This window comes from Pundamilia nyererei, unplaced genomic scaffold, assembly GCF_000239375.1.
Source record: "Pundamilia nyererei isolate P.nyererei 1_Seehausen unplaced genomic scaffold, PunNye1.0 scaffold00033, whole genome shotgun sequence".
Taxonomy (NCBI): Eukaryota; Metazoa; Chordata; class Actinopteri; order Cichliformes; family Cichlidae; genus Pundamilia; species Pundamilia nyererei.
In genome coordinates, this window is record NW_005187434.1 from 3,317,660 (window position 1) to 3,328,977 (window position 11,318).

At 39.8% G+C, this 11,318-nt stretch overlaps 2 protein-coding genes across 3 annotated transcripts; both read right to left on the reverse strand.

The window, feature by feature from the left end:
* Positions 1–232: 232 nt before the first annotated feature.
* Positions 233–5,813, reverse strand: LOC102215149 (carnitine O-acetyltransferase). 2 transcript variants are annotated; one of them, XM_005729544.2, is made up of 14 exons: positions 5,634–5,813; positions 4,221–4,490; positions 3,918–4,036; positions 3,210–3,263; positions 2,899–3,064; positions 2,598–2,772; positions 2,309–2,487; positions 2,111–2,211; positions 1,904–2,023; positions 1,676–1,798; positions 1,435–1,570; positions 1,288–1,350; positions 1,068–1,205; positions 233–954 (listed from the first exon to the last, which is right to left on the reverse strand). In XM_005729544.2, exons 1-14 carry the CDS (start codon positions 5,658–5,660, stop codon positions 739–741), a joined length of 1,887 nt encoding a protein of 628 aa, XP_005729601.1. In that variant the 5' UTR covers positions 5,661–5,813; the 3' UTR covers positions 233–738. The 2 variants fall into 2 exon arrangements, with proteins under 2 accessions (XP_005729601.1, XP_005729602.1); XM_005729545.1 differs by lacking the exon at positions 5,634–5,813 and adding an exon at positions 5,488–5,591.
* A 619-nt stretch (positions 5,814–6,432) lies between these two features.
* Positions 6,433–7,787, reverse strand: LOC102215911 (immediate early response gene 5-like protein). The gene has a single exon (XM_005729547.1). The coding sequence runs from the start codon at positions 7,541–7,543 to the stop codon at positions 6,665–6,667; it is 879 nt and encodes a 292-aa protein (XP_005729604.1). The 5' UTR covers positions 7,544–7,787; the 3' UTR covers positions 6,433–6,664.
* Positions 7,788–11,318: the final 3,531 nt, after the last annotated feature.

The window sequence follows — 11,318 nt, forward strand, 5'->3', positions numbered from 1 at the left end:
TGCTCCATGATGGCTGCTATTGCCTCTGGCTCCGCTCAGACCCCCCGAACAGAAGGACCTCTGCGACTTTTCATGACACGGACAGCGGAGAAGACAGACAGTGACAGTAATGCCCCTCGTTCTGTATTTTTACAGAGTCCTGCACTCACACTCTCAGTTGTTGGTCAGAGACTACACACCCTTTGTACAAAGGCAACACCCCTGAAAAAGGAAAATAAGAAATTACAAGAAGGCTGTTTCCCTGCAGATTTACTTACCACCATACAGTTCTTGTGGTTCATAACTGCATATTATATCTTCAAGTGAAAGTGAAATGAAAAAGGATCTTTCAGTAAGATCCTTTTTCATTAACTGTTATAACTATATGCAAATTATTTTGACCTTAAATAAACAATAAACAAACCAAAGCACTCAAAATCTTTAACTTAAGCAAGGACAAAGTCATTTGGAAGATAGCACACAGAACTGCTGAAGTATAAAAATGGAGGGCGTACTTATACTATTACAGTTAGTAAATAATGCTCATCTAAAGTTCACACACACACCTATATATAGCTCTATCTCAATACTGATAGTCACACGGTAAATTTCCCATAATTCCTTTAAAAACTGGTTTCCCCATAGCTCCAACACACTCAGTCCATTGCAGGTCTGTGTCAGTGTGGCATTGTTCCAGGTTCAGCTACAGCCACAGCCCAGCGGGGGCACAAAAACACCGTGCCAGGTTCCTGTGTGGAATCACTGCTTGGCTGTAGCTGTGTCTTCCAAGAGAGCTCTCATGTCCAACAGTGCTTCCTCTACAGCCTGGGCAAAGTTGGCAGCATTTGTCTCCTCGCAGCTGTTAAAGGCTGTGATGGCGATGTTGATGTGCTCATCCATGGGATTGTAACACACTCCATAGCCATCTGGCACCATTGGACCAAAGCACATCACACAGTCTGTCTTGGAGCCAACCTGGACATCGAGACGGGAGGGATGAGGGCAAACATGCAAGTAAACAAATATTACAACACATTATCCTTTGCTCAGCAGTAACAGACTGGGGCTTTTCTTAGATGCAAATATACCTGGCTGGTGGAGAGATTAAAATGATTAGCCACAGCATAAGAGGTGTCCATAAATATCTCAGGTATAGAGGTCAGGTCTTCTATGCTCTGCCTCTTGAGCCCAAGGAGGTGTCTGTCAATGGCCTGCCCATGAATTGCCTGAAAAAGCAATGGTGAGCATGTTAAAGTGATATTTATCAAGTAGTTAAAAAGTGGTTGTTTTGGGGATTTCAGCACTCACGTTGTACGTGTTTTCTTTATGCGTCTGAATGGCCTTCTGCAGCAGTGCCAGCTTCTCTGCGCTCTGTTCGAACATTTACTGCTCAGTTTTTACGATCACATTTAAAATGTTACATCGCTTGTGAGAGCCCATCATTTTTACTAGTACCTGTTTAGCTGGATCTTGCATTGCCTGGACAAATTCAAGTGAGTCTGCAGTAGTTGACCGGATTGCATCTGTTCGCCCATATTTGAACATTCTTAAGGAAGCACTCTCATAGGTAGAGCAGCAAATATTATAGATCCTGGATTGAGAGAAAAAAAAAAAAAAAAAAGTATATCATGCGGTGCACTCAGTGTCTGCATCCCACGGGACCTTTCCCCCCCTTTCAAGAGAGCGGACTTCTCACCTGAAGTACGCCAGCTGAAGAGCCATTTGCACAAAGGCATCTGGACTGAGCTTATGCTTCTTTGGCACATTTTTTCCAAAGTGAGAAAACACAAGCACTTTCACATCCAAGTCGTGTACCATTCTGACAAAAATGAGAAAAGAGGGAGTCAAAGAAAATGTCTGACATCAAAGCCCAAATGACAACAGCAACAAGAAAACTACATTCTGACTGCACAGCATGACATACATGTTCATATTTTGTTTGGCCTTCTCAATATCTCTCTTGACCTCAGGTGTAATGTTAAAACGCAGCTTCTGGGGCATGGGCAGGGGAATCATGGGAGCGCGACGGAATTGAGTCCTCTGCCTGTTGAGAAAAACGTGACCCGCCAAGTCAGTGTGAGCTCATCATAAACACGAAGAAACACTAGTCTAAAATCTGAAATAAACTTACATGTATTTAACAACGTAATCGATGAGAAACACAATGGGTGGACCCTCAGCAGGTGCATGTTCATACACCAGTCCACATGCACCGTCTTCACCAACAATGAACTGAGGACGATTTGCAGGTACATTCAAATTCTCAACCATTGCCAGAATCCTGTTTATTACTTTGGATCTGTGAGTCATTGCGCTCTTTTAAACTGACCTGTAGCGTCTTATCAAACCAGCGGTTGCCACTGTTCCAACGAGCACCTCCTCCATGCAGAATCTGGGCAGCTACGCGGCTCAGATACAAGTCATCAGACACCCGCAGCATTGGAGCATCCAAACAAACTGTAAAAATACTTTTCTGGATGGCACGAACTGAGTCTTTATTCGTCCTATCTGAGAAGAAAAAAAAAAGGGGGAAATGGAACTTGTGAATCACAAGATTCTAACAAAAAATGCTTTCTATCTATAGAATACATCTGGCTGATACTGTGGCTTGTCCTCACCCTTAATCAGGTTATTATAGGCTTTTCCCCAAGTGTTGCGGTGCTGTGATGTGAGGATGCCAATCGGTTCTTTGTTAGTCTGCAAAGAGGAGTTCCAGATCTTCTCCAGCTGCATATACATCTGATCCACTGTTAGTGGAGTGCCATCACTGTTGTACACATCTAGGACAAAAAACTAGAAGAGAAGCCGGGTTGATTCAGTAACAGATTTAGTTTATTACTCCTTTTCTTCATAATGACTATAAAAAAAAAATCAGGATCTTTATAAATGAAGAAAGAACAGCAGTGCCATCTAGAGTACCTGAAAGTTGTGGACCACAGTGATGTGAGTCGGAGGTGTTTTTCCACTGGCGTGATTTACAACGATATCTCTCTTTGGTCCAGGAATACGACAAGAAGACAGGATCTGGTAATACTGGTCCATACAAAGAGGCTTCCCACTCAAATACTCTACAGGCAGAGTCTGACTACAACACAGTAACTAATATTATTCATTTGCAGTTTGGAAAAAAAAAAAAAAAAAACCCAAACAAAAAACAGCTGCAGGCCATGGTGATAATGAGCTTATTGCTACAGCAGTACAATGTTTGTATTGATTTCAGACAAACTCACGTGTCAATCATTTTTTTAAAGTCCAAAACTCCTGCAATTAATTTGGCAGCAAACCTGCAAAAAATAAAAATAAATAAATAACAAGTCAGATTATAGATTACTACACATAATGGTCAGTGTATGCTTTGTTTTGCATCAATGCTCCAAAAGCTAGCGCTCATATATAGTGTTCACAGATGGAACAAAATCAGTCATGAACTATGGAGAGGAATGGAGAGGAACGCAGTTAAATTTTTAGAATTTTAGAAGCTAAAAGTAAAAACAAAACAAAAACAAGCACTGGCTTGTTTACCACAGTCTCATATGTTTGGCACATATATTCTTATCATCTTCATTGTTATTTTTGCATTACATCTCCATGGTGCCCCTATGTTCACTGCATATCCCATGGGTCACAGCATTCAAAAACAGCTGAGCAATGGTATGAGAAGCCCTGGGGCTTTAAATAGCCAGCATGTGGAGGGAAGACTGTGCAAAGGTCAGCTTAAAATGAGCTTGTACTGTAACTTCAACACAAATTAAATCACTTTTTAAAACAGCTTAATGGCTGCACTTATATTCAGACAATTAAACTTTATAACTGGTACTGCTGGAGCCCCGAAAATTTACTGAACGCATTACAAGTGCTGGGGTTTTTTTTAGTGTTTGTGGGCCTGTGATTATTAAGATAAGCAGTTTGGATACTGTAAGGGCATGCTGGTTTCTCACCTCATTTGACCTTGACGATCATGAAAGTGCATCTGGGGCAGGACTACTCCAGGGCTGGTATAAACTGCCACCGGCATACGGCAATCCAGGTAGGCCGACTGCATCCACCATTCTGTTAACTACACAAACACAGCTGTAGTCAGACCAGGGCGAAAAAAGAATTACTTTAATTTCTTAAACAGCCAAATTAAACATGTATTTAGTGTATGTAATTACAAAAGACAGATTCTTCTGTCAAAAGACTGCTTTTACACTCATCATGTCTACGCTGACACATAAAGTTAAATAAATCCATTTATCTACCCAGTTGTCCGTCTTGCGTGCCCGCCTTTCCAGTCCCTTTTGAAGCCTTTCTCCTACACCACCCTTAAGGAACTCCTGTACCACCTTCCTGGTGTGATCCATCTCTTCATCACTGACGAGGGGTTCCAAAGCTGCGAGGTAGCGCTCACACGTTTGATTCAAGGGTGGCACAGGTAGCTTAGGCAGACCCTCTTGGTGTGTCAGGGGCCTTGCAAGGATCTGCGTTACGGGTCTGACTAGGTGACATGGCTTCACCATACCTGGCCGCATCTATAAGATAATATCTTGTTAAGTTAAAAACTCTTCTGTTTTTTCTGCTATTACACATTAAATTGGAGTATTACAAATGGATTTAGAAAGTCTAGAAAGTTGAAGGTGTCATTGCTATTTGAAGCCCAACAGACAGTTAAATATATAAATAGCCCAGTACATTCATACATGAGTGTGAATACTGAAATGTAATCTTATTGACAATCTCACTGGGGCTCGTTAACCCTGCAGATTAATTGAATCTCTTTAACCTCAAGTGTCAACATGTTGTTTAGTGCATGCAATCTAAGACTGCAGACATTAATGAGTCGCTGCAAACTGGTTTAAGCAAGAACTAGCTTCGGGCGTTGCGAACAACGGTAAATAACTTAGACAGGCTCGTGCTTTACAGTGAGATGATGATTTGGTGCATGAAAACGGACACCAAAACAACCGACAGAAGCAGCTATACTATTCGGACTAACTGGTGTTAGTCTCTGCCAGCTTATAAATAGGTTGACACAGTTGAACCTTCGGATGGGAGCTACAACAAAAACACATCAATATAAAGTCGTTATACGATTTATTGACAAAAAATAAGAAGATACATTCATATGATATCCCATTTGATTTAATATTACTCCAAATAAGGTTGAATTAAATACGTAACGGTTAGAAAAAATGTAGGGATATTTATGTCAAGCTGGAACACAACAATTAACTTCCGGTTAGCGATATCAACATAAAGTTATTGCTAAATATTTTGTGTATTTATTGCACGCCACGACAGAAAAGATGCAAGAATGTGGATAATACTGGGGGATGACTCCGAGTCACATTGCTGTTTCCCATGTCACGAACTAAGCTAACGCTAAGTTACTCTATGCTACGCTAAGCTAACGCTATACAAAATGTTAGCTAACCCCCTCCCCGAAAAAAAGAAAAATACTCCGTTATATTCCTTAACGCACAATTTAAATGCACACGTTGGGTGAACCTAAGTTACATTTTAACCTACTGTTGCCACATTGTTGCTATTCTGCACAGCGCCCCTCCCTCTTCACTCACTCACTTGACCTGATGTCGCAAAAGCAAACGTAACGTTACTGCGCTTTTTTAACACGCACTTAAAACACACGCAAAGGGGGAAAAAGGAGGACTCACCGCGGCTCTGACAAAAACACCCAGCATCTTGTCAGACGGACGCGCTAAAAACTTGGACTGTCCCGGGAATATAGATGGGGAAACCCTCGGGCAGTCATGTCTCAAGGACAAGCACTCTGCGCTCAGCTGTCCGCCCCCCGTCGGATACAGCAAACAAAACAAGCGCTCTCTCTCCTTGAAAAGTCGTGTTTTTCTAGGTGGAGTTTGGCACACGTGAGACTGCTGTTTCAAAACAAATAATTACACTAAACCTCTACCCGCATGAAAGCTTCCTCAGCTCATTGTTTTATTCATTTTAGGAAAAATGGATTCAAATGTTCCACAAGAGCTGCTAATAAGCATTTGTCTTTTACTACTTCTGGTTATTGTGTTCAGAAATTGCATATTAAAACCTCCAAGTTCAGTGAAATGATGGCACATTTACTACTACTAATAATAATAACTGTAATAATAATAATAAGAAGAAGAACAAAAACACAAAATCTGTCTGTATTTCTAAGTTGACCGCTGCGCCCTCTTTCCAAGTAATTTGAAGTCAATGCATTTGTGTTTTTAGACTGTTTGTTTTATTGATTAATCAAAGCAGGCCCTGATATAAATATATATTTACATAATAAGAATAAGAATTCTCGTTGAACTGTTGCACAAAGCTGCACAGATCTTCTCTGGCCACATGGTGGTAGTCGTCCAACATCTTTCCAAGGAGAAAACAGCATTCACTTATTTCTCCAGGAAATACAAACCAGTGACTCCGGTTTTCCCGCAGAAAAAAATAATTTAAAAAAAATCACCACCACAAAATAATATTTAAATAAAGGTTACAGTTTAGTCATGCTGTGTAGAAATTATTCGCACTAGCACAGGAAATGTCAATGTGCAAAAAGTAATGGAAATGCATATGACCATTCTGTATAATTTCAGCACTGTTTTTGTATAAAAAGTCCAAGAGAGAACTGCAGTCGTGTCATGATTTATTTAAAAGCAGCAAAATAAAACGATACAAAGAAATTAAAAACACACAGTCATACATATCAAAATGCTTCGATTGCTCTGGTCCAGCCGCTGCCTGTTAACAGCGTGTGTTTTAAACAAATTGTTTGACTGGCGAATATTTGCTCAAGGTCCGTTTGCTGCCAACTCACAAACTCAGATAGCCCACCTGAGCCCAGCACCGAGATCAGGTTGGAGATGTTTGTGCTGTCCAACTGGTCAGAGTCTGAATGTGAATCATCATCACTCCTCATTCTTTTACACGGCACTGGCGCAAAGTCTGGCAAATAAAACTCTGGATCAACGATATGATAACTTATGTCAATCTTTCGCTTTTTTGTGTAGCACTGCGCGCCCTGCGGCTGTTTGGGCTGCGCGCAACAGTCTGTGTGGAAGTATCCGTTCGTGACAGTAGTCACCACATGGGTGTCCAAGTCCAGGACAGTCTTTTGGTTGGCTTGCGTGTTCGGGATAGATAACTCCCAGGAGGATTTGTCCGCACAGCTCCAACAGGCGTCCGAAACCATGAGGTCAGAGTCACTCGGTGAATCTATTGCGCAGGCAGATGCGCCTTGGTGCGCCACCTCTGCAGGCTGACCGTTGGGCTGGTGCGCTCCGCAGTGCCAAGTGTCCGACTCAACCCCAGTAAAGTTGCAGTAGAAGTCATCAGCCAACTCCGTGAAGCTCCCCGTCCATTCGAGGTATTCTTGCCTTTCTCGGACTACGGTTACATCCTCGTACGGATTCGTCCTCTGCATCTGCGACAAGTTTTTGCTCATGTAGAACTGCCTGGCGTTTCTCAGTACGTACGTTACCAGTAAGTTCTTGTGGAGCTTGATGCCTCCTCTCTGCGTCCTGGAGCTTTGGATTTTCCTCAAAGAAATGGAGATCAGATTCTGTGCTTCAAATGCACACTCCATCCTCAGTCGGGCCACCCTTTCTTTGCTCTCGGTCTCTCAAATCGTTTGTTTCCAAACTGGAGAAATAGTGATGCCTTTAGTTGAGATTCCTATCAGATTCGTGTAGACTGTGTCCATAGCGCTCCATGTCTTCCCAGTAAGGGCATGGATTTGCAACTCTCATCTTTCCTTGCCACGCCCTCACGTACACATTGTCCAATGGGAGGGAGGAGGTGCTTCTGTTATACGCAAATATCACTACTAGCCTCATTCAAAATGCACGTAGGAGAAGGCAAGCTGGATTTCACTAAATATGATCTTTTTAAATCTCAGTGCAGACAAATAGGAGACTTTGGAGTCCGCACTAAAACAGAAAGCAATGGAAGGTGGAAGAACAAGCAGAGGCGAATGTAGCGGGGTAGTACAATAAAGTGAAATAGTGTAATGGGATGTAATTTATAAATATAACATGTACTAACATGTAATAACAAATAAGAAAAATATTAGATGATGTGGATGTAGAATATAAGTAGAGAGGATGAACATTAAAACAGGGTTAAGTTGCATTTTATAATATCAACATTATCTACTTTACTCAGTTTCTTGACTGTTCCAATCATGTATCTTATTATTTCCCGAAACAGTTTATTACTTTATCATTTTATATACTGAGGATTCTTTGTCTACTATATTGTTACATTTTATATTACAATGTGCTACCACAGTACAAGACTATACTATACTACATTTTATGGCTGCTTGATGGCAAAAATCACAATTACACTTAACAGGATCAAAGCCGAGATTATAATGATTGAATCTAAAAGATAAAAAACAGATTCTATTATTTATTTAATTGTCTTTTAAACAGTTATGAGAACTTAATAAAAAAAATGCCCTAATTCCACAAAATCAACTAAATAAATACATTTTAAACAAATAATAAGGTGAACTAAAGAAGTTTGGGAGAGAACAATATCACTATATCATATGGTATATTGCAATATAATATGATATGACACTATAAAACATGCCACGTTATTCTACATTATACTATAGTAATCCAAAGTTAGGTCCAAAGATTGTTGGATAAAGATGCTATTTTTATTTTTAATTTTACCTCTGTACACCACCATGATGAATTTTAAATTAAACAATCAAGATGCAGATTTTCAGCTTTGATTCCAGACGTTTAACAAAAGTATTACATTAACTGTTAAGGAATTAAAACCATTTTCATATGTACATATATTTAGTCCCCCATTTTTAGATGTGCAAAAGTAAATCGACAAACCAAGATTTGTTTTAATACTTGGATGAAAATCATTTGCAATCAATGACTGCCCGAATCCTAGAACTCATGGATACACCCAAAATGCTGTGTTTCCTCCTTTGAGATGTTCTGCCAGGTCTTTACTGAAGCTGCCAGTTGCTACTTGTTTGTGGTTCTTTTTGACTTCAGTTTTATATTTAACAACTGAAAAGCATGCTCTACTGGGTCCGGATCAAGTGACTGACTTGCTCAGTGAAGTATATCCCATTTCTTTGTCTTGAGAAACTCTTTTGCAGTTTCCTTTGGCTCATTATGTGTGTGTTGTCTGATCAGTTTTTAAGCATTTAGTTGTACCCAGCAGCAAGTATAGCCCTGTACCCTTCAGAGTACTTCAGTACACTTCATAATACTACTTTTATAAGCAGTCTACTTCAATCAATAAACACTAGTTACTCGGTGCAATTGGCAGCCATGTCCATGGCATAATAATGCTTTTCCTAACCTTTCCACTTCCATATTTTTCTTTCCCCATCATTCTGGTACAAGTTAATCTTGGGTCATTTTTAAAATAACTTATTTTTTCCAGAACTGTGCAAGTTTTTTTTAAATGTCTTCTGGTAAAGTCTGCCCCTCTTGTTCTTGAGTGTAACCAGAGGTATGCATCTTCTTGTAAATCCTTTGTATTCGTATTCACGAAGGTCTGCCTTGATTGTAGACACTGAGAATGAAACACTTACCTTCTCAAGACTATTCTCGATGAGGTTAGATGGTTGTAATTCTTAAACAGTTAATGTAAAATGTTTGTTAAACCCTTTGAATTAAAGTTGAAAATCGGTGTAGAGTATGGTTTCTCTCTATTTATGCTCTATAAAAATCACCTCTACAGCTTATCTATTCATTTATTTATTTTATTCTGACATTTTCCCCACTAGCATTTCACTCATATTGCCATTTAGCTATGTTACTGTATTGAGTTTACTTGTCTCATTTTCCCTGTGATTGTAACAAATAAAGCCCCTCTGCACATTTAGTTTGGCTGCTTTTTGTGTTGGTATATTAATTACAAATGTGCTCGGTGATTTTTTTTTTTTTAAAGTACTTTCTTTGTTAGAGACTCACAGTTACAGTTACAGGTATCCGATCTCCCAGTTTTCCCTAAAGCCACTTTTACTCTGTCTTTCAATACACTAGAATATGCTGCCCATAAGCTGTAGTTTACCGGATTATTCTTATTTCACATTAATATAATAAACCTATTATCTGTGCTCTGATTAAACCAAGGCACCTTAACAGTCTAGGATCTATGTTTTATATTCTATGTTACTTGATGATGATGAAAAGGTTGGGTATGGGAACATGACTATATTCTATGTAACAGTATGAAGAACGTAATGTAACAAGTCACTGTACCAAATTCAAGAATTATATAAATATGTTGTTACTTGTGTTACAAGTTTCTTCACTTATCTGTGCACATGGCGGAAAGAAAGAAAAGAAAGAAACAAATCATTTTTTTGATTTGGTTTCAGTTTCTGTGCAGGAGGAGGGCCATGGGGGAGTGGTACAGCAATACAGGTTGTGATCAGTGGAGCTATGGACATTAATTTTATGTTTTTTTGCTCAAAAGGATGAAACCATGATGGTAAAGTGGAAACTGCATTAAGGACATAAACAATCACATCATATTGCTTACAAAACTTCGGCTCTTTGCATGCATCTGCACAGACAGCATGCAAACACAAAGACAGCCAAGAAGCCAGATTGATATTAATGCTGAGTGCATGCTGACCCCAGCCCAGCAGCCAGAGCCTGATCTTCAACAGGTAACAAAAGCAGTGATGAGCAGTCCAGCTTGAAGTCTCTGTTTTTATCAGTTCATGTTTCTAAAATTGGACCACTCTCTTTGGGCTGTTTTTTACCTTTTCTTTCTGTTGTTACCTTTTTGATGAAACATAAGCCTAAAAGACAGATGTTATGTCTGTCCTCGTTAGGGTAGGGGTTTGTGTTGGTGTGTGGGACTGGAGCCTCGGGTTTAAGCTGTAAACTGACTATGTCATTATGAGACATTTATGTGACCTTTCACGGAGTAATGAGAAAGTCTTGTAACGAGCAGTCTAACTACTTTAATTACATTTTTTTTAAAGTAATGTGTAATACGTTACTTTTGCTTCCGCTTCCAAAGGGTCTGCTCCATTTTTTCCTCCTGCCACATCTCTGCCACTTGAGCTTTTTTTTGCCATTCTGTTGTGATACTAGATCCCACCTGCAAGTAATTTCAGTGATATGGATGGGTGGCTCCTTCACTAAGTCTAAGCCCCATCTAACACTACCAGTCTTGCTTTGTTTTAATCAGGTCACTCATTCCCTTCACAGTCTTATAGATTTCAGTGCCAAGTAAACTTAATGCACATAGAAGTAGCCAAACAACTAGCTGTCCCATTCATTCCACTGCAACCTCCCATTCCTGCCACTGCTCTCAATAAACAAGTTTTTGCTCTGATCACTCATGAGACAGAACCAGTC

Coding starts and splice junctions, on each gene's coding strand:
- LOC102215911 (XM_005729547.1), bottom strand. CDS start 7,543: ATGGAGTGTGCATTTGAAGCACAGAATCTGATCTCCATTTCTTTGAGG.
- LOC102215149 (XM_005729544.2), bottom strand. CDS start 5,660: ATGCTGGGTGTTTTTGTCAGAGCCGCG. Junction 2,773..2,898: donor CTGTGGTCCACAACTTTCAG/GTACTCTAGATG, acceptor CTTCTCTTCTAG/TTTTTTGTCCTAGATGTGTA. Junction 1,571..1,675: donor CTTCAGCTGGCGTACTTCAG/GTGAGAAGTCCG, acceptor CTCTCAATCCAG/GATCTATAATATTTGCTGCT.